The following is a 24,235-nucleotide window of genomic DNA, read 5'->3' on the forward strand; positions in this document are numbered from 1 at the left end:
TTAAACAATTTGGATAGCTGAACATTCAGATGAAAAAACAATGTCAATTTGATTATGTTATGAAATCGATGCACTAAATGATGACCCTGCTCTATGTTATAAATACAACCCTTCTTCCTTGAAGTACTTACTGATCTAACATGTTTGGATTGGACAAAGCAAGCTTTCCACTGTATGTCTTTCACCAAGTCATTGACACTACTGTTAGGTCAGTGGTTTAATCCAGGAAGGGAGGAAGCAAGGATGCTTTAAAGACACATGTGAACATCTTCTATTTCTGTCCTCCCTGACTTATGGCTATGTGCTGTGGACTGGGGCACCTCCTAGAGGACAAACATAATAATTACCCTGTTGTTACTTTCATTTATCTCTCAAGTCCTCTTACTACAGGTTAGTGGACACCAAAGGGAAGGAGGGAAGGAAGGAGGCCATGGAAGGAAGGAAGGAAGGAAGGAAGGAAGGAAGGAAGCCATTGGAGACATACCCCATAGCCCTTAAACCTTAGTGTTGAACTTATGACCTTGTGTGTGTATTCTTGCCACAATCCCAGGATGTTACATAGATGTGTGAAAGAGGAACTCAGGGGTCACATCTTCTGCCTTTTATCAGTCATAAGTTCAAAAGCTACACCGCTGCCATCTCTTTGCAGGCTTTACACAAACACTCTAGGTAGAAAAGTGCTTAGTCGCCTGGTCCCCCTCAAAAAGAGATATTGGATCACTTTCATGTTAGGCATGACTATTTACATACAATACAAAAATGATATTCCAGCATTAGGCTTTCATAAGCAGGATACACATTTCCAAGCATACACAAACGTGTAATGGCTTATTCATGAAAGTTTATCATCTCAATCTAATTGTTAACGAAAAGGTTACACATGCCCTATACTGTACTCTTGTTTATCATGCGTACAGTATGGTCTCAGCTCAATAACTAATCATATTGCTCATTTAGGTCTTCGGATATTATTCAAGGAGAGGATAAAAATACAAAAGAGTCCAGAAATAACTTGAAACATCAGGTGACATTTTGACAGTGGATAACTGTGGAGATGTTACCACAACCGTTGAATTTCACAGAGCATACAGCAATACAGATTACTACTGCATTTCTGCCTTGATGCCATCATACTATGAATGAGGGGAGAGGAATGAAAATAAAAGCGTCCCACTTAAAAAACTAGAAAATCCTCACTTTTTGTAGGCCTTAAATGGGCATAGTAGCGTCAAAATCATTGCTAATCAAAGGGTGTTATTACAGGTCGTTACAACTGGTGCTTTGTTAAATGTCACATAACTGTTGTGCCCTTTAAAAGGATATGCCATTTTCTAATCACCAAATTGTGTATCAAGTGGGACCTAAAGTTGCAGCAAGTATTATAAGTCAAACTGTATTCTTATGGTAACATCCCACATTTACCGGTATGTCAAAAAATTAACCCTTAGTATACTGTATATGCTTTCTGAAGGGGACAACTTAGAGCAGAAGACCAACTCTCAGTGTGGCTGCTCAAACCGACCACTGAAATTATGGTCAGCTTAACCATGGGTGAGTGAGAGAGATCTTATCATATCATCCATATGTATACACATGCCTACCATTCAAGAGGCACGTTATAATTGGATTCTTGGCCTTGAATAATACACAGAATGTGCTTACACCAGGCTAGCCAAAACTGGGAGACCATAACCAGCTTTGGTCATTAAAATTATCTTGTCCATCTTTTAACAGCGTTTTGAGTATTAACAGTCTGTGGAAAGAGCTTGCATGTTTTTCTCGATTTTCCATGGCGTGACACAAGTACTGTACACAACTGTGAGAGCTTTAACTGAAAGGGGCAATCTAGCTGTTTCGAGCAGGGGTCTACAGCTTTGCAGGAAAAGTGCTATACAAATAAAAGTTATTATTATTATTATTATTATTATTATTATTATTATTATTATTACATGTCCTGCTATCTTACATTATAATGAGCTGAGCCCAGCCAGTCTTGCTAAATAACAATTCTATGCATGTTAAATGATCTGGGTGGTCCTGCCAACAGCTGATAAATAACTAGGTACAAGTCTAAACATAGCTACCATCCCTTTAATAAGGTAAGTTACACCGCAGACTTAACATTCATACTTGTGTCAACTGGTAACTATTTAGCCTGACATTACGCTGGGTCAATTCAACCTGAAAAAAAAAAAAGATTTCAAATTGATTTGAAGTTGAAGGAAGGTGTAACATACAGCACTAGGTTGCAGTGATTCCTGTTTCCAGGCATCATCCATCTCTTCCTGTAGAATAGGATCTAAGGTCAGTTTAACCCCCAAAGGGTAGATTATATATCAATCACCTCTAGGACAGCATGTACTGTCTGAGATAGGGAGGGCATGTACTCTATTAAAGACCTCTGTGCTTCTCTGTATAAAGTATGAGCAGGGCAATGGTACTGTAGAACTGTAGAAAGGGAGACTGGGGACAGTTGTAACACTCTCTGCCTTTCTCCAATCAGAAAGGGCTAGGTCGGGTGTTAATTGCGCCTCAAATCATGATTTGAGATGTTGGCTATCAAAAAAGCTGGGGTAGTCATGAAAATGTTTCCAATTGTGTTTCTATGACTGATTTTGAAATTGTAAAATGGTATTATGGTAAAAACAGACATTTAGGAAAAGTAATTTCTTTAACAACATTATACCATCTTATGGAGGCACACACTGTAAATAAGAAGTACTCACCAGCTCATAGTTTGTGGTGGTGGGTACATGGCAAATCGGGGAGGCCTTTAGAGACAGAGAGAAAGGAAACGATCAGGTTTGGACAATAATCTCAAAGACATCAATCTAAAGTCATAATGCATTACATACTGTAGAGGATTACATTCAGAGAGATTGAGAAAAGAAAGAAAGAAAGAGAGAATGCCCAAGACGGATACTTTTCCAAGCATTCCCTCTTGAATCTCACAGAGAAAGACCTCATACAAAAGAAAAGAAAGAAAAGATACGCCTGATTTAACTGTTGGGTAAAAAGTTCAGACTGACTGACGTTCATCACTCAACTTTGGCTATCATGTGATGGGGGTTCTAAAATAGATTATATCAAATTTGGCAGATTCAGATGACATAAATGTCAATGTTAACGTATCATAAATGTTCCAATGTACATTCATGTTTGTTTTACATTGTCATTGTAACAGGGTTGATCCTTGTCTGCCTAAGGCTAGATTTAAAAGCCATGTAACTAAATGAAATGTACTGTCAAAGCTAGCATACTCCCATTTACCCCTACCAAAACCATGACTTATTCAGGTCTCAGGAAGGTGATGTAACTGCAATGCTAACTTCACCATCCACTACATCAACACCCTGCCTCCAGCATTGTACGATCATACAATTGTACCGTCACAAAAGGCCACATGATGGATAACTTCATGGATACTGAATGGCATGTGACCATACAGCGCACGCACACGCAGACGCAGACAGACACGCACACGCACACACACAGACACACAGACACACAGACACAGAGACACAGAGAGACACACACACACACACACGCACACACACACACACACACACACACACACACACACACACACACACACACACACACACACACACACAGGGGTGAGATTATGGGTGAGATTATAATGTCAGTGAGTAGACCGGAGATTCATTGGTTTAGCTTTCACTGCCTCCAGGTTTAATGAAGCCTCAGTCTGGAATAATAGGATTAGAGTCTTCACTGCCGCAGAAAAAATAAATAAAATCTAACCATTCCACACGGGCCAAGTAAAAGTATTAACAGAACAGTAGGAGAGATAGAGGGATGGAGAAAGAGAAGAAAAAATACAGAATCCTCTTTTGACGTCATTCACATTTAAGAATGGAGTGGATACTGCAAAATGCCAGATGTGTGTGTATAGTGCCGATCCAGTGTTCAGTCAGTTGTGTCTACTCTTTAGAAATAGTGATGTTCATGCAGTATCTTTGTCTACAAACAAATAATAATCGGCAAACTGAAAGTCTTTACAGTATCTGTGAGGGTATTGTTTTCAGAAGCCAAAACCATTCTGCAACAGATCCACATCATGGTAGAGTTGCACCTGTTTGCCCCTCTGTTTACCACAAAGTGTTTCATATAGAATTCTGCATGGTGCTTCTCCTCGAGAAACAACAGAGCAGCCATACCAGTATGGTCTGTTTTGCATCAGGAACAATGTAATTACCACTCCATGTTGTTGTTTCCTGTCTGCTTGCTGCCAGTGCATCATTCCCATCAACACCTGCCAAACCATTACAAAACAGCTGTGGGACAACACACCAAAAACATAAACTGAGGATGGAATACTAATATATTCATAATATATGCCATTCAGCTGCTGCTTTTATGCTACAGTAGACATGTTTTGTGTACGTTTTGTACAGGTCCGAGAGGAAAACAACTCAGCAGTACTAGTGCCATGCTCTACCGACTGAGCCACAGAGGACCACATATTTGCAAAGCTAAAACAGATTGATATTCATATCAGTTTCAGATAACTGGTAAGTCATGGTGTTGCATAACTCTAATATAATATAGTTAATATTAAATTAGTTCCTAACGTCGAGTAGACGGCATATCTGGGCACCATTGGATAACTCTCCCGACGCCAAACAACCCAGTTATGGATGTTAATATGGTCAATATTGAATTTCCGATCATAATGCATTTCCATTACATTGTTGGCATTTAGCAGACGCCTTTATCCAAAGCGACTTACATTAACATTTTTGGCATTTAGCAGACACCTTTATCCAAAGCGACTTACAACAAATACATTTGTCTAAGTAAGTGAATCATCTATCCAGCAGTCATCGCAAGAAAGGTAATCTCTGCTCGGGCCAGGGGCCATTGGCAGTCATAATGCTAGATGAAGGAAGAATTAAGCTACTATTAAATACTATTTATTTTTTTATTATTATAAAAAATAAAAAATAAAAATAACTTTTAATTATTTACAGTAGAGAAACTGTACCGAGGGGTAGAGGGGATGAAGAGGTCTTAGGAGGGAGAGTTAAGGTGTAGCCTGAAGAGATGCGTCTTCAGTCTACAGTGGAAGATAGGTAGTGACTCTGCAATCCTGACAGCAGTGGGAAGCTCGTTCCACCAGCCGGGCGCAAGGACAGTGAACAGCCGTGACAGAGTAGCGCGACTGCTGCCACCACATAGAGGCGGCGGTGCCAGTCGGCCAGCAGAGGTGGAAGAGCAGAGTGATCGGGCAGGTGTTTGGGGGCTGACCATTGCTTGCAGGTCAGGAGGGTCTGTTCCCTTTGCTGCCCGGGAGGCAAGCACCAGGGTCTTGAATCTGATGTGAGCTGCTACCGGAGCCAGTGAAGGGTGCGAAGGAGTGGGGTGACATGGGAGAAGTTGGGGAGTTTGAACATCAGAGGGGCGGCAGCATTCTGGATGAGCTGCAGAGGTCTGATGGCGGAGGCGGGGAACCCGGCCACGAGTGTGTTGCAGTAGTCAAGGCAGGAGATGACAATTTCTGGACCCAGAGCTGCTTCTCTGGTGAGGAATGAACGTATCCTTCTGATGTTGTAGAGATGCCGGGTATTTGAGGTAATGCATGGTTATATTATATATTATTATTATATTATATATTTTTATTTTCTATTTCTGTCTCATCATCCCAAAACCCAGAACCATCCTTTTCAATTAAGTCAACAGGATGGGGTATTTTTTTAAGATCAAAGCATTAAGAAAAAGTGTGATCGGTTGTGTGTGTGTGTGTGTGTGTGTGTGTGTGTGTGTGTGTGTGTGTGTGAACCATGCCTGCCTCTGTGTGTGACTAGCAGCGGATGTTTACAAGCTGTGGGGTGACAACACATTATCAGTGGACAGCAGACACACAGAGGAAGGAACCCAGTGTTGCTATTGAGACAAATCTCTCATTGATGCAGTACTGCTATCATCATCCTCATCATCATCATCATCATCATCAGAGAAGTCGAACGGCTGGATTCAGATATAAGAGTACAGTATCATGAGTTGTTAAGTATTTTTCTGCACAGTTTAAGTGCAACTTTAAGTAGATGTAGATGTTCACATTTCACAAAGAAATATTGTAAAAGAAGAGAAAATGACTCCAGTAGTACAGGTTATACAGTACAATAGTAACATGTTTTTTGATGATCATTCTATTTTATTTGTGTATGTTAACATGCTCATTCTAGTTTCATGAAATGCAGTAAGTTGCTCAATGCAGTCTTTCTATTCTGACTCTCCCCCCTCCCTTTGACACCTCTTTGTGACCTCAACATTGCTTTGGAAAATACCTCAAGGAGAGTTGATCTCACTGTGAACTGAACTCATTTAGAGAGACAGAGACAGAGACAGAGAGAGAGAGAGAGAGAGAGAGAGAGAGAGAGAGAGAGACAGAGAGAGACAGAGAGAGAGAGAGACAGAGATAGAGAGAGAGAGACAGACAGAGAGAGAGAGAGAGAGAGAGAGAGAGAGAGAGAGAGAGAGAGAGAGAGAGAGAGAGACAGAGAGAGACAGAGAGAGAGAGACAGAGATAGAGAGAGAGAGACAGACAGAGAGAGAGAGAGAGAGAGAGAGAGAGAGAGAGAGAGAGAGAGAGAGAGAGAGAGAGAGAGAGAGAGAGAGAGAGACAGACAGACAAACATGGGAGACTGTTTTGGCTGCAGAATTCACTGAGTGCGCCCTTAGCCTTCCGCTAAGCCCTGGCTAGCTCCACAGGCTTGCTGAGTTAAACCCCGCAGAGCTACATGGCTAATCTAGTCAGAAAGCAACAGGAGCAAAGTGCTGACCCCACTTCTCAGACCCTCATAGCGAGCCAAACCATCAGCTCTGTATAATATGATGTATTAAGACAGAGGGTGTCACACTTTAGACAAAATGGTGACTGACATTCGAACAAACTCATTACATTTCAGAGACAAAGCTTTTCCTTTGTTGGCCATCATGAAAATATGTATTTTATCATTCCACATGGAAGTGAAAGGTCTTGCCTGATGTTAAGCACCAATGGGGACAAATCCAAAGAAAAGAAACTTTCTGCAGAAAAGTGTGACTTAAAAAAATACAATAATAATAATAATAATTTTTAAAAAACGAACAATTTCGATAGCAAGAGAGAGAGTGTATAACAAACAGTTGCAGGTTGACGTTTATTTGGCTAAGGCCAGATTAATCCAACTCTGCACATCCCAGTGAATCCACATACTGTACATCCTGTCACAACAATAGGAGTGAACGGTGGAAGGGCTTAGTTTAAGCTCAGATTCTGTGTAGGAAGTCTACCCACATACAGTATACGGAGAACTGAGACAGTCACTCGACACATATTTCTGTCTCACTTCCTAGATCTTAAGAAGTGTGTGTGTGTGTGTGTGTGTGTGTGTGTGTGTGTGTGTGTGTGTGTGTGTGTGTGTATGTGTTCATTCAAGTATACACTATGCATGTCGTCTCCATCTTTGACAGTGTGTGTGCCTGTGTTGGGGTGTATGTGCATGTGCTCCTGCTGTGTGTGATATTAGGGGTCGGCCCAGGGCTGTCCCTCATGCCTGTGCGAGTCATTTCATGTGCACTTTTTACAGTGTGTACCTGGGGCCCTGACTGACACAGATAGATCACTCTATGGGCCTCTGTGGCCTCAGGCCTGTCAGTCTTATAGGAGTCTGCTGACACCGCAAACACTATTCAGTACTGCATCAGACTCTTAGCCATTCCACTGAAGAACAGGTGGCATCCTTTATGCTCATCACACGCTCAGTCCTGTTACAGGGATAAGCTCATCCAAATGACACATTTAGTCCACTTGTCCCATTCACTGTCATTGTTTTTGGGTTACTAGTGGCTAAACCTAGCTCTGGTGAGTCAAGTGATTCAAACAATTGACACAAACACAGACTTTAAAACAGGTAGACAGACATTAAGGCAGACAGGCAGGTAGAAAGACAGACACTCACCATGTGTCTGTATATACTGTACATGTGTCTGTACAGTATATACAGACACATGCAGTATAGAAAGAGACAGACAGACACAGACATACAGACAAAGGCACACAGTAGCACATAAAACACAGTCAGTGAACACAGACAGAGACATATATACATACATATTGACAGACAAGCCAAATGTTAGACAGATTGGCAGACCAATAAACAGAAGACACAGACAAACACAAACATTCACACCTAAATAAACATTCCCCTATCTCCCCCTCATACCGTACCGTGCTCTGACCACATCACTGAGGAACTGATTCAACCATACCAAACCAAAGCCATCCATATAAGGCAGGTGTAGCTGAAGACTGGACTAATATGGGCTTTATTGGGTTTAGACCAGCTCAGAGGAGCTGGAAGACAGATGAAAGCTGCTTCAAAAGGTTGGGTACTACCCACACTCTAACAAAGACGGGTGAAATCTACACTAGCGCCAACTTTCTCTCACTGGAGATGTTTTTTTAAAAACGAACCCTAAAAAAATATATATATATATCGTTTCACTGCTTTCTTCTGTTCTACATCCAAAGCCTGTAAAATCATCACATTCTATTTGTATTAGAGCTTTATTTATTCAGACAAATCAGATAAGAACACATTAAAAATACATATATTAACAATCTCATTTAGCCACTCCATATAAGTCTGTTTGCTGTGTTACTACACAAATCCCATACTCAATACATAAACCATGCAAAGATAACAATAGAGAGTACCACAAGCTCTTTCCATCAGAGGAGGGGATGGGGTCAGTGACTGCGACAAGGGGTTAATCCGGTCACAAGGGATTAAGATTAAGCCCCCTAGCCAGCCACCCAGAATCCCTCAGAATCCCACCCAAAAATATAACCATGCCAAATCTGGTAGTAGAGCAAGGCAGTACTGGAGAGCTCCGCAGAGGTCTGAGTTGCGTCTCAATAGTCTACTACTAACTCTAACCCTAACAGTTTAAATACAAATATTAGTATCATCATCATCATCATCATCCCTCATCAGATAGCTATGTTGAAAACATCTATACTTGATTATTATTAGGCGATACCAAGCAAGGGTTCTCAGATAGTTGTGAAAAAGAAATAATTAATGAATTCCCACCACTCTCCCACACGACATCTTAAACAGGTTGAAACAAGTAGCTCTCCTGCACAATGTAATGTTTTCCAAGAAACGTTTAGTCTCATATAAAACTGAGCAAGACACTGATGATGGTCGTGAAACAGAAACACATCAGTTTCTTTAACGTTCTACTCTGCACTGCGCATCTCTGCTTTTGCACATTTATGAATTATTATTTATTTATAATTATTATTCACAAATCTTTGCAAAACGATCTCAGCATTTATGTGTATTTCTAAGATGTTTAATGCCGAATCAATGAATGAAAAGGTATTCTCACCAGCGTGAAGCCAGGTAAAGCACAACCCCTAAAACAGTGCAACTTCTGGTCTCATCAAATGAGTATGGGTGGGTGTCAGGGACACTATCAACGTGTATAAAAGTGTATAAAACCGCCAAACAACTTCAAAGGAGAAGAAGAGGAAGAGGAATAATAATTAAGATAAGAAGAAAAAATAACATTGCTGATCGAACCACGTTTGCCATTCTTGTAGCTCTTGCCTGCCCACACAAGAGCTACTACAGAAGTAGTGGCAGTTTGCCTAAGAAAGTAAATACTTCACTTTCAAAGACACCAAATAAGGACTTAGACTGGAACAGCACTTTGCAGGGATTTATAGATAGACGAGGTTGCTATTTGATTTGGATGGCTAATAAATCTGTAGCGTATTGTGATAAAAAAGTGCATGTTCAATCCTGTTTTGCCATTTCGGCACGACAGTGAGTTGTGTAATGTTCTGCATTCTATTTAGTATACAGTATCGCTGGCAGATTACTGCTAGGTTTGTACCATGTGCAGTAAATGGTAAAATAATACCTAGCCTGGACCAAAACAAATGACGAATGACAAACGGAGTACTGCCAGAGGAGATCAAACAAGTGTGTTTCTAACCCGACGACGGGTTGCCGGGCAACTGCGTCCATTTCCATGGACTTTCATCAACACAATCTGACACTAGCCAAACACCAACTGTGCCAGAAAGTTTTTCCACGTCATAAACAATCGTCTGCAACACCAGATTCTCGAGGCGAGACCTTGGGTGAGCCAACGACCTTCTCGCTTTCCCTGCTGCTTTACGGGCCCTGCTTAGAAAAACAGCCTCCAGCACTTTTGGTGCTGCTGGAAGTATATATCAACACTATCAACAGCATCTACAAAGAGTGCCTGGTCTCCTTCCATTGGGGCCCACAATGTAAATCACAGAGATGGATAGTTAAGCGTAAACTCATTTCTAACACAAGAGGAAGCTGACAAAAAACGTCTGGGAGGTAGGTCCCCTGCTACGTGTGTGTGTTCATCTTAGTTTAAACATCATGAATGGACAGTGGAATGTCTAAATAGCATAAATAATGTTAATGTAGGCTACACTGTCTCATATTTTACTAAAACATCCAATACACACACATACCTCAAGACAGGATGTCCCAATAAGAACTAATTTACTATTTCCTAACTGGTGGGATAAAAACTGAGAGAGATATCACAGTTAATATCGGACTCCAGCAAAACTTAACTAAACCCACACCAGAGTTGGACTGACACTGAATCAATACTGGAATAGGACATAAGAGAATGCTCCCAAGCTCCACCTACAGAACTCCGGTTATGCTCATCCATTGGTCAAAGCCAACAGCAGAACGTCATTGGAGAACTTATAGAGAGCAATTCATATTGCTCTCCCATTACTAAGGGAGCCTTATACAGCAGTGTGGGAATGCAAGAACCATGAATCATTGTGTAACTAGCTATTTGACCATGGTTTAATTGTGGTGAGTGGTGAGCAGGCTATGGCTAGTGTTTCATCCCTTGTATGGCCATAACCAAACCACTACCATACCTTCATAGCACTAAATATTAGCCTCAGCAGGGAAAATAATGAATATCATATGTGCAATTGTGGCTAGCTTTGGACGTAGGTTGAAAACCTCAGATTTTAAAGCCAATTCTGAGTTTCATGCGCGATCACAGGAGCACATTACATCTCAGGGTATTTATTGGACAGCTTTAAAGCAGACATGTTTTGGTCATCACTGGAACTTGGATGGTGCTAATAGGAGAGCTATGGACTGTGTTCAGGTATGGTTCAGAGTTCCTCCAAAGTTGATATTTGAATTAGAAGTGACCACAGGATGTTTTCCATTCGCTTGCCTGGTAATAGACCCATTAACCAAAAACAAGAGCACTAGGGTTACACTCTGATGAGGCCATGCCAACGCCAACGCCAAACATACTGTCCTGATCCAGACTTGGACTGTACTGGTCTACCTTTCCAGTCCCACTGTAAACAACATTTGCTGTATGCAGCTTATCTACCTTGGACTCAAACATGTTCCTTCTGTGTGACATTTTTTTTTTTTATCCAGCAAAAGCCTCTCTGATGCTCTCACTCCCTCCTCTTTCTCTTATTTGGCTAGAGAGCAGAAACAAGCCAGCAGGCAGGCCTCATCTCCCTTTAATTCACTGTGAACCGCCCCTCAAATTACACTCATCCTCTCGTGAATGGCCACCGCCGCACACATAAATGCCATACTGTACACCCTCCTCCTCACGATAGTAAAAGCTACACTTTAGAACACATACTTAGGAGACCAACTTAGCTGTAAGGAAGGCTTAACAATGAACAGCATATGTCTTTCTTATTCCTTGAACAGTTACGTTTTACACAATGTTTGAGTGGATTCATTAGTGGTATTATGGTGGGAATAAATAAGGCAACTTGTCTTGTTTTCTATGTGACATTTATAGTGTTACACAGCATTCCGTACTATGTAAGTGTCACAGCGTGAAAGACTTCATTCATGAAGAAAGAAAAGAGACTGTCACATGAAAAGATCGGCTATGAGGGTGATTTCATCAAGAAAGAGGCTGAGCAAATACCTTAGCCTCTTTAATGTTTCACTTAACACTCATCACTGGTCCCAAAATCTGTTCATAACTCATCGTTCTTCTACCTCCTCCAGGAGGGTTTGGTGGGGTTCCAATGCTTCGAGGCAAAAGATGAGGGGTTACAGAGTTGGCCCACGGGAATGTGGGATGTTAAGAGAGGAATTTGGAAGAGAGGAGGAGAAATCATTCTGGAGGGACGGATCTATCTGGTGAGCAGCCAGTCTACGGCCATTATTCGCACAAAACATCTTAATGTTGAAGGGAAGATGTGGTGGAAAGCATTGATTTAGGGCACTTTTGGCCGTTGAAGAGGTTTTTCTGGAGGTAAGGAAAGCGGTGGGGGATTTGAGCTTGAGACTATGATGAGATGAGATGATGAGAAAGGTTTGAGAGGTGCTCTCCCAGATCAGTTCAAAGTGTTAGGAGGACAGGGTAAAACTAATGTAATGACCATACAACTTCTATATAATAACATAATTTATACAGTATATTATATGATTTTGTTCAACTGGAAAGTTCTTCAGTCTAGAATAGGGTTCCATTATGCTTTTTAGAATAAAAAAATACACAGACAGCAACATTAGGCAATGGATTTACACACATCCCCAAAAAGTGTGACATCTAAACCGCGACAATCAGGATTTCCACTTGTTTTCACTGAGAAAAAAAGACCAGACAAACTAGCCCACGACTCTTTGACCTCATACTTCTAACCGCTGTCTGAAGTGGTAGCCTAAGGTCAGAGGTGAGTGAGGTTGCTGATCAATCTACATCCACTCTTAGGGAAACAAGTGAAGAGGGGCGGTGGGAGGTTGGGAAAAATCAAGATGAGATAGAAACAAGGCAAGAGGGAAAGAAAGAGGGAGGGTCAACTCATTTAAAGTAGAGCAGACTATATTGCTATCAGTCTGGCATGGGAAAAAAGACTTGTAAACACACATAGGCATGAATGCAGGCATGCACGCACGCACAAAACCGCCAGGTTGACTTATTGTTCTAGTTTTGGCTGTAGATTTGTCTGTCCCGTCAGATGCATTAGTTACAGTAAAAGAGAAACACGGGTGTGTGTGTGTGTGTGTGTGTGTGTGTGTGTGTGTGTGTGTGTGTGTGTGTGTGTATGGGCATAGAATCATCCAGCCCAAATCTGTAGTCACAAATCACCACTGCTCAGGACATGAAAGTCAAAAACCAACTCAAACGAACCCTCCAAATTCCCAGAAGAGCCACTTTGCCAGGACAACGTGTAACCCATGGGAACCATGTACAAAGCACAGCTGCACGCTAAATACTTGTTCTTCATTAATACATAGTATATCTACGAAGTAGAACGAGTTTATTTCGATTATTAGTGTGTCTTTATATGGATTGACATATCAAAGATCATTCATTCACTCACACACCTAATACAGTGCATGCAATGTTAATGCAACCAAGACATTGATCAGTCATTACAATGTAAAACAACTTTTAGTTTGGTAAATGAAGATAAGAATAAACTATTTGTATTGATATTGACATCAAAGACTAGCTGAGAAGGAGCTTTCGGCACAACAAGTCAAAGGGGACTACATCATCAGTCAATCAATACAACTAGGGATGACAGTCCAGCCAGCTCTCTTACCTGTTCAATGGAAGCCTTCGTTTTCACTTCCTCTCTCTTTCTCTCTCTCCTTCCCTCGCTCACTCCTCTGTGTGTTCAGTCTACCTCCAAACACAGGAGAGCAGAGAGAGAGAGAGAGAGAGAGAGAGAACGCCAAATAGAGACACTCTCCTCCGTTCGTTCACCCCTCAGTTCAAAACAACAGGATTAATCCCAAACGCGTGCCAGAGAGCCAGTGAAGTCGAGTGTATGTGTGTGTGTGCGTGTGCGTGTGTGTCTTTACTTCTCCAGGACCCACACTTAATACCGCTGGCTTTTGTTCCTCTGTCTGCAGCCAAGGTGTTTAAAAAGCACTATATAAGGCCAAGAGACAGTCTTTCTTCTATCAATCCAAGTGCCCAAAACGAGAGAGGAAAAACTAGGAGGTCTGGATGCAGACTGGGACTTTCTCCCTTGCTGTACCTTTCCCTCGTGCCTTGCTTTTACTTACTCCCTCTCCTTTGACTTTCTCTCCCTTGCTCCCTCTTGTTCTCCCTCTCCCTGTGTTGACGTGCACACACACTTATGAGAGGAAGAGAGAGCTGTGCCAAGAGTATGTAAAGCAGGAATTCCTTAAGGGGAGTGGTGGAGGATGTGTGTGTCTGTGTGTGTGTGTGTGTGTGTGTGTGTGTGTGTGTGTGTGTGTGTGTGTGTGTGTGTGTGTGTGTGTGTGTGTGTGTGTGTGTGTGTGTGTACTGTAGCCTTGGAATGCGATTGACAGAACCTCAAATCTTTTCTTCTCGCTCTACTTTTTTGCTTGTTGTTCTGTTTCTCATCAAGTCTCTCTCTCTCTCTCTCTCTCTCTCTCTCTCTCTCTCTCTCTCTCTCTCTCTCTCTCTCTCTCTCTCTCTCTCTCTCTCTCTCTCTTTCCACTCTCCCCCCCTCTCTAGAATTGGTCTCACTGTTCTTCCCCCACCCTCTCTATATCTCCCTCTCATCATGTTCTTAAGCCTCCAGGTTAAACATGAGTTGACAGGCTCCTTGCAAGCCCCACACTTCCACCCATGGCCATGCTCTACCTGCAGGGCAGACTCACAGACTCACACACATGCTTTATACACAACAGAAAGCACAAGCCAGAATAGTATGGAGAATAGTAGGCTTTGATTGAAAGACAGCCTTAAAGTGATGGGTACAAAGTCAAGTTGGAAGTTGATAGAACAGAATAAGCAGGGAGCAAGTCTAAAACTCAATAGGCTGGGGAGTTGTTTTGGGCAGTGGCTCTCAATTAAGCAATATCACACGAGAGTGTGTTATACTGAATATCAGCACGGCTGTGATTCGGTCGTAGGTACGAGGCCGCAGGCCGAGTACCGACTGAACTTCAAATGGACTGTTGCCTAGTAACCTGAACACAAACATGTCGTCTAATTAACGGTCATTTAGTAGAACATCTGTGCGGCGGAGTGATACATATAGTTAAAAGTCCCAGTGCTGTTATACTGTATATCAGCACTCATGGAATGCCTCTTGTCCAATCAAATTACTTGGTCGGAACTAACTGTTGTATAAACTAGTATATAGGACTATTTTGTGACATACTGTATACCTCGATTTCTTCCAAATCCGTGTGACGCACAACGTAAAAATAAAACCAATGTTTCTAGTAGGACTCAGTCTTAAGCGGGCTGTGACCGACTAATGTGTCCAGACTTACTATTTGGGAGATAGTGGTTTAAGGTACGTGCTCTCCTGCAGGAGGTCTCTTGCACTCTGGGTGAACTTAGTTGTTGACTCCAGAGGAGCTTCCAAGTAGATTGTACCATCAGTCATCACCCCATACCGAGGCTACCAACACTGCCATACCGTCTGTCTGCCTCTAAAATCCATCGCTAGTATATCTATACTGGTGAAGGGCGTTGCTATGGCTACGCTCTGTGCTGGCCCTTTGAAGTGGCATGTTTGTACCGGGAAAACAGACTAGCCTCTGTAGAGGAGAGGGCTAGATCTCATGTGCCCTCTCGCCCTCGCTCCCTCTCAGTCTATCGATCTCTCTTGCTCTCTCACACTCTGTCTCTCTCTCTCAAACTGTCTTAAACTGTCTCTTTTGCTCTCTCTCCCTCCCTCCCTCCCTCCTCTCTCTCCCTCTTCACTCTCATTTCCTTCCTTACCTCTCTAGACCTCTCTCTCCTCTACAGCCCCCCTCTCACTCCCTCCCTCCCTCCCTCCTCCCTCTTCACTCTCATTTCCTTACTTACCTCTCTAGCCCTCTCTCTCCTCTACACCGCCCCTCTCTCCCTCCCTCCCTCCCTCCCTCCCTCCCTCCCTCCCTCCCTCGTATTAAAGGCCTTGGTGCTGTTTGTCTTCTGTGAGTTTGTGAACTCAGGCTGGCTGGATATGGGGCCAAGTGTACACATAGACCTGTAGTGCCTCTGTACAGCCCCTGGATACTACACAAACCACCAAGTTACTCAGTATGTAGGCATTCCTTCCAGCCCAGCACTAACACACCTTGTAATGACTGAATGACCTAGGCTGGACTATGAACTAATCCTAATCTTCAAACTGAGCCACCAGTGATTGAATCAGACATGCGCTGGGCTGGGACCAGTGGAGGTTCTAGTCCAATTTTACTGGGGGGGCCTGGCTGAGGCCAAGTGTTTTGTAAGAGGGGCTCATTCAACCCGGGACAAAAAAGACAAAGACAGTGTTTAAGCTTTCAAAATGTTTAGTTAAATGAATGCCGCACAGTAACAGTATTCCAGTTAGCTAGCTCCAGTTACAGGATCCGGCTAGAATGTTGAGCCACCCGCATTTGTTCCACCTTTCGCGTCAGCACCATATCATTGCAAAAAATCTATAATTTTTATTATTGTAGGATCTTCATTCGTAGGGGGGGCCACCGGGGGGTCCAAGCTCAGTGTTACAGGGGCACTGGCCCCTGTTGGCCCGTCCCCAAAACCACCATTGGCTGGGACAAATACCTGCACAACACGTCGATCTGCAGGACCAGAGATGGAGACCCTTTGCACCAGAGTAGAAAGCCCAAATAGAGAGTGGTTTAAAAAAAAAAAAAAGAGACTTAAAGACTCACTAACTGGATAAAACTAGAGTGTCGTATTTCTGAAATACGTCTCACACATTTCTCCACTGAGAGCATAACTGTTTTGTGCCCACACTCATCAGGATTCTCATACCGTTATGTAAGCACAGAATCAGTAATCCCTAGAGGCAAAATGGATTTGTGGCCAAATAAAGATCAAACGAGACCGCCTGACTTGTCTCCAGGCAATCATATCCCCTTTATTTTACTTGGAATGACAAAAGAACCTGAGTTCCTCTAGAAAATAAGGCTAGCATGTGACTTGACAGTAGAACCTGCTTTAGAGCCTCCACGATGCTTATAAAAGAATCAGAGACACATAGAAAACGAGCATATTTCAGGTGCTTCTTAGATCAAAACGGCTGTTGAGTCTACATCACCAATGTACAAAAACATTACCAGCATGCTCGGTCTCTCACACAAACACAATGTACTGTACAGTTATACACCCTCCCCCCCACCCCCGGTCTACTCATGGACCACAGCCATAAGTAATTTCCTCTACGTCCAGTTTTACCGCTGGTCTAGGAACTATCAGCATCGACAGCCGGGAGGAAGTCGACAAATGTGATTAGCCAGAACACTTTGTTCTGTTCAGGCACTAGCAGGTCTGACAACAGTCATATGTAAGCAAGACATGATTAAACAGTATCACTACTGTTCAGTACAGAGTCAAACTAAAAGCTGAATACTGAATTTGAGCGGGATTCAATCAATAGCAGGTATTGTGCTTCAAGAAGTGTGTTTGATTTGCAGCACAGTGTGTTTCAGATGAAGAGAGTTGATGTAACATTTGAAAATTGACAGTTTGCTCTGACTGAACGACTGGCTGAATGTCTTTTCTGCCAGGAGTTCATTGCTTTACTGTGACAATATCTGGAAAACATTATTGTCAACACTTTGCACAAAAACAGCCTGTTTTAAGAGCTGAGTGCGTTTGGGGTGAGTGAAAAGGACTGTTATGGGGTCTGGATGGAGACATCCAGACAGATAGCCAACAGCCCCCCTCCATCTCTCTCTCCTTTTCTGGCTCCTTTCCTTACCCATCTATGCCAAACCAAGACTGCCGAGTCCAACCCAACATCCCACCGAACAGCTAAACCACTGCAGCGCCATTCCAGGAAGCTTTTCCATGCCACAACAGGAATAAATCTTATGGATTAATGGACGCCTCTCTATGTAGCGAGAGAGCAGTACAGGGGTGGGAAAGAGAACGTATTAGCTACATTCTTTTCAGGATTTGGGAAACATACTGTAGTGGGAAAATGATCTGGCTGAGGCATCAGAACATACAGTATCCAATCACTCTCATGTAGTCGATGCAACACACACAGAATCAACTAAAACCAAGGGCCAGAGTTTCACAGATCTGGAGACAATGAATGACAAAGAACAGACAGTACAGAGTGGGTCCTGAAAAAACCCTATCATGAGTTGACTCTCTCTCACTACTACTACTCTCGCCACACAAACATTTTAGAGGGTTTAGAGGCCCCAAGACAATACAGGCACGAGAGGCCCGGCAACGCTACCGTCTCCTGCTCATTTTTACCCCACGCCAACTCCATCAGCATCCCAACCACAATAAAACAAACTCCAGACCAAATAGCTCTCTCTCCACTGGCAACCATGAATAAATAAATAAATAAATAAATAAACATGTCAAGGTCCATCAAGAACAGTGGGACAATTTCCATCATCCCCATGGAAATGGACAGGGACATCACAAACATTGACCATAAAATTGTGGCAATTAAGAAAGTACCACACCAGAGTGCCTTTCGGGTTTCAATAACACAGATCAATGAAGAGACGGTTGTGGTCAAAGCAGAAAGGAAAACATATTAGTTTATGATGAGGGGGGGAATATCCAGGAGATTAGCCACTGTCTGTTATTCATCGTCTGTGGAGTCGTTGTTCAGACATTTGTTTTTTTTATGTCTTTCAACTCATTGACTGAGAGACATGTCGTGGTTTTCTCCTCTTCAGTGTAGAAGTTGACCATCAAATAGTGTCCCAAAACACATGTTCTCAGGGGTCTATGGTTAAGCAGTACGGCGTGGCATTGAAAAGACAATATAACTATGTAAAGTGAGGAGACAAACAAAGCCATGTAGGCTACTAGTTGTGTCAGCAATCAATTTCCATCATTGTCCACAACTCAGCCCGGTGCTGCTTTGCAACAGTAAATATTTTAGCTGCTGACATCCACAACAAACAACCAGACCATAGTAAAGCTATGATTTCTAGATTGCTTTACTATTGTATTGCAAATCAAAAGACAATTTTAACTGAGATGTTACACTATAATACATAAGGACATAATCAAAGCTGCACACACAAGGTATCATGAGCAGTACATCAAAAAGAGTAAGGAATCACATAAGCACTCCCCAAGTCTGTCTGGTAACAAAAGAGTCGTATTTCATGACATACGTATTTGCTGTACAAGGTCAACACTGAGTCAATAAAAGAAAGCATTGCTATCAGCCTAAATCAACTGTTATGTTTGCACAAAGACTATTTCCACGGTTTATTTGAAACCAAGAAAGGCTCTACACAACATTGTTCATTTATTTTCATCAAGGGTAATTTCACTGGATTAAGCGAACTGAAATGTTTTGGACAAACTAAAACAACAGTAGGATAAAGGCATTAAGTTAATTTGAATCTACAAGTTATTCCAGAACTGTAATTGTTGAAGAAATCCACAAAGCTCAGACATTCAGTTCTTTTCTAGCTTTGGCTCCAATTACAGTAGACTGTTTTCTCTCTCTCGAAACTATACACACAGAGACCTCTTCTTGTATCTGTCGTCTGGTCTGTCAGAGTTAACCAAGAGCAGGACAACAATGAAGTTCCATGTGTGGTAAGGGCATTATGGTCTCTTGGCATGTGGGCACGCCACACACATAGTGGCCAAGAACAAGTCTTGGCTAGATACGTTCAGATTTATGACTTAGCGTGTGATACAAGTGTTCTAACTCCTAAGTAGAGATATCTGGAATTTCAGTCTCTCTCGTCTAGGCTTTAGCTCACTGTGCTGCCGTGGTTCTTAAGCATGTGATTCAACACCCAGTTGGTTGTGGGGTGGCGTCTAATGATCGCAAGGTCAGTGGTTCGGCGGTTCAATCCCCGGCTGGCCATCTGTCAAGGTGTCCTTGGGCATGACACAGAACCCCAAATTGCTCCCAATGAGCTGGCCGGTGCCTTGCATGTGCCCTTGGTGTGTGAATGTGTGTGTGAATGGGTTAATGAGAGGCCATTGTAAAGCGCTTTGGAATAAGTGCAGTCCATTTACCAGTCATAAACTTATTTTGCTAACATGCCTACCATATGTATGTTTATGAAAACAAAGATTAGAACAAATGCAAAACAAAGATGTATAACAGTTAAAGGAGTTAATGTATGGAATACTTTTGAAAAGGAAATGAAAATGTGTAGTACACTAAAAGGATTTTAAAAATTATTTAAAAATAAGATGATTAACAAGTATAAAACAGAGGTTTAAATATAGTTTTTGTTTGGTATTTTTTGAACTTTTTGTTGACATGCGTAAGTGAAATTTTGTTTATAAATGTTTTGATTATGCATTCATGGGGGGACATGCATACATGTAACAAGGGTAGGCGCAATAAGCCACGGCTTCAGCCTACACCTTTTTGGTCCTGGTGTTATAAATTGTGACAGTGTACATTTTTTTTTAATATATCTGTATTGTGAATTGCATAGGGGACCAAAATAAACATTCTCAATCAATCAATCAAAACCACCCTTTGTTAGAGCATCTGACTGAAATGTTGGAAATAGAAAAGTGAGTCTTTGCCAGCAAGCAACTTGCTATAACCATATACATTAGATGTAGTTCTGTAAGCAGATCAATCTCAAAAAGTTCAGGCACAGAAACTACTCTTCCTACCCCAGCCCTATTCCTAACAATTAGGGGGCATAATGCAAAACTGGCTTTAGATCAGTGTCTGGAGGAGAAACTCCATCCTATACTTCCAATGAAATGCTTCGGCTTCTAATCAGGACTAAGTACACATTGTACGCTTGTTTTTACAAACTAAACCTAAACCTTCCTTCCTCAAAACATGCCCCATTGTCAACATCAGTCAAGAATATGGATGGTTCCAGCTTTCACTGTTCCATTTTTTTTCTCTTTCTCTCAATACCTCATTCACCACATTGTGTTCTGAACTTGGTTTGGGGCTATTTTCTTCAGGACTTTGACTTTGGTTTCCGTAGAAAGGCTTGGGTAAATAAATAGAACTTGACCCCCAAACACACATAAGGGGGTGAACCTTACGATCTCTCGTTAGCTCACCTCTCACCTCTGGCATTTCCTGTTGGGAGGAGGGAGGTGAGGGGGCTGCCACATGAGAGGACAGGGGATGAAGACGAGGAGAGTGAGAAAGTGAGTGAGAGAAAGAGAGAGAGAGTGAACGAGAGCGGGAGTAAGGGAGTGAGAACAAGCCTCCATTCAGATAATACTTCTGCAGTAGAAGTTACAAATTAAAATCCCAAAATAATCTAGATTTATGACGCTTTTCCCCTCTACCCTTTCCCTCCTCTTTCCCCTCAGTACATTCCTCCTTTTCCTTGTTCTCTCTCTCTCTCTCTCTCTCTCTCTCTCTCTCTCTCTCTCTCTCTCTCTCTCTCTCTCTCTCTCCTCTCTCTTTCTCTCTCTCTCTCTCTCTCCCCTCTCCATGTGTCCTTCCCCTCCATGGCATCATTCCTTTAAATGAGGGATGGGCATGGGGGTGGGGGGTGGGGGGTGGGAAAGGGCGGAGGTGGCACTCTGGTGTGCCTGTGTGTAAACATGGGTGTGTGGAGGATGCACTCTGGTCCAATGCAAAAGCATGTGCTTCCGGGATGATTGCTGTTTTGAAACATGTCTGACTCTCTGAGAATACCTCCTCATGAACACAACATTTCCTAAATGTGGGTTCAGTTTGTCCGGATTTTGCCAAAAACAACTTAAGGAAGTGAAATGACAGAATTTTTTTTAAATATTTTTAAAAAGCTCTGGTTTCTTACCTTCGTCTCACACTTCTTATGAATTGACAGCTTGCATGCTGGAAATACAAAAGTAGAAAAGTTAGTTAGTTAGTTAGAGCTAGTCATTGATAATATTTACATCACAATATCACATATTGTAACTGCATAATGATGTAAGCTGTCACATATGCGGAGGTTAAGACATTCAGAGGGACTTAAAACATATAATGCCTGCTTTGTGCACACACACACACACACACACACACACACACACACACACACACACACATGCACACACACACACAGCTTCTCTGGTGACTCTACATTAGTCACGGTTGAAAGCCATATTGGGTGTGAAAAGGCCAGCTCTTTACCTTGTTAGAAAATCAAGGCTTTTCTAGGGAGAAAGGCAAAGGTGCGAGAAGCTATGAATGCAGAACTGGCAACCCAGGGCAGTCAAAGAGACAAAGGTGAGAAAAAAACTTGCAGCCTAGGCCCATGAGAAAGGCAGAGGTGTGAGATGCTATGGTCTGCAGAACTGGCAACCCTTTTCCATCAGACAGTCTGAGGTGAATGGTGGTTTGGGTTGCAAAAACCCTGGCAACCCAGTGCCGGAAAACACTACAGTGCTGCCCCCAAGTGGCAGGCCTATGTAAACAGCAAAGCGAATTGCTGAATCCAAGAATCCAGCCTGTTGTTCGAGATCTATATTTGATACATTTTCTTGTGACAATAGAATCAAGACGGTGCTTTGTGGCTCAGTTAGTAGAGCATGGCGCCAGCAAAGGTTAGATTTAATTCCAGCAGGGATGAAAAATGCACGGTTCTGCAAGAATAGATTCTGTGGAATAAAAGTGTCTGCTCAATAGCATACAGTCAATCAAGTCCTGTTTTCCTATCAGCTGCTGTTTCTTTTTCTCTTTCTCTAGATGGAGAAGCATGCAAACTGTTATTTGTGTTTGGTCCTCCAGCAGGGTGAGCTTTTGTTGGGGTCCGTGTTGTTGGGCTCGTGTGTGACTACATGTTGGGGCACAAGAGCTGATGTTGACCTCTGGGCTGAGAATGACTAGGGCCATGTTTTGAAGTCTGGCAAAGTAGGAACTTTGACCCCCACACCTGCTGCCTTACCACCGCCCCAGGTGGTCTCCAGGTGGAGCGGTGCGGTGCAGTGTTGTGTGTGTGTGTGTGTGTGTGTGTGTGTGTGTGTGTGTGTATAGTACAAAGACAGAGAGAGTGTATGGGGGGTGGTGATAGTGAGACAGAGCAAGGGAGCGATTTGGACAAACCTAGTCCATTAGAACTCTGTCACAATCACATCTCCTAGCTTGGATAGAGCAGTCTATTGTTCACAAAGCTGATGCATCTTTGTATTAGGATACCAGATACTAGCATTGCACACTGACTATAATATAAGCAAGGAGTGACATATTTTCAGGAAACTTCACCAGAACTCAATTCATAGATTACAAGAAATGTGAAAGTGAATACCATCAATGTCCAACAGATGGCGCTAATTCATGTGAGGGGATTGCTGAAAATGGGCTACAAAATACAGCATTGAGTTGGGGATTTGACTGACAGAGGCTCTATGCAGAGAATGTTCACATGAAGAGTGTATCTTGTCTGCTGTGTGTGTGTGTGTGTGTGTGTGTGTGTGTGTGTGTGTGTGTGTGTGCCTGTGTGTGTGTGCCTGTGTCTGTGTGCCTGTGTCTGTGTCTGTGTGTATGCGTGTGTGCGTATCCTCTCTCTGGCCACTTGCCATCCTGCGTCAGTAGAGGATGCTCCCATTGTGAGGGTGCATAGCAACACTTCCTGGCAACCACAGAAGACAGTGAGAGGCTTGAGAATGATTGCAATACCATGTGACTACAGTTCATTGGTACATGCACCATTGATGATGTTTTGACAGCACATGATGCAAAGATAGTCCTAAAAACACCCATAATACTTAATGAAACATCCATGAACAGTGGCAACTTTAATCAATTATGCATTTGCTTATTTACTAGGGCCTGGATCAGTTTACCTGTAAACTGTGGTCCAAAATAGCTCAGCCTGGAGATAGCAGTGCTCAACTTGACATGATTCCCGAGGAACTATATATACAAAGATTACTATACAGTACACTCAGGGCTGGTTTCATAGACACAGATTAAGACCAAACCTAGACTGAAAAGCATCCTCAATGGAGATTTCTTCTGTGAAACCAGCCCTCAATGTATTTTAAGTTTGCGTCTGAATGCCCTTAACACTAGGACCTCCGACCCCTTAGATCTATACCATGCAAAACGAATGCACTGCTTGTGTTTAGTCAGGACTTAAGAAACAAGTGGTGAGGGTTGAAGGGGTGGAATATACTTAGTATAGGCAAACAGACAACCATTTGATGTTGTGTTGTGGTGAGTCTTGATGTTGATCTGTATATGATTGGTTTTGACACTTTTTCTTATTGGTGTAGCATTTTTTCTTTTAAAGTGTTATGCTGTTGTAGTGGAAAACCCCCATGTCTGTTCATCAAATTTCTGTCAATTCTCTTATGT

General features: G+C 42.4%; 1 protein-coding gene across 1 annotated transcript in view; it reads right to left on the reverse strand.

Annotated features, from left to right (window-relative positions):
- The window catches only part of tns1a (tensin 1a), a gene marked incomplete at both ends in the record, with an annotated part of 121,714 nt that overhangs the window by 43,186 nt on the left and 54,293 nt on the right, over positions 1-24,235 (reverse strand). Inside the window, 2 exons of the mRNA XM_080527288.1 lie at positions 2,727-2,771; positions 21,735-21,772. Of these exons, the coding sequence (XP_080383414.1) occupies positions 2,727-2,771; positions 21,735-21,772 (83 nt within the window). The remainder of the gene's footprint in view (positions 1-2,726; positions 2,772-21,734; positions 21,773-24,235) is intronic.

Source organism: Nansenia antarctica (assembly GCF_963989245.1).
Source record: "Nansenia antarctica genome assembly, chromosome: 3".
Lineage (NCBI taxonomy): Eukaryota > Metazoa > Chordata > Actinopteri > Argentiniformes > Microstomatidae > Nansenia > Nansenia antarctica.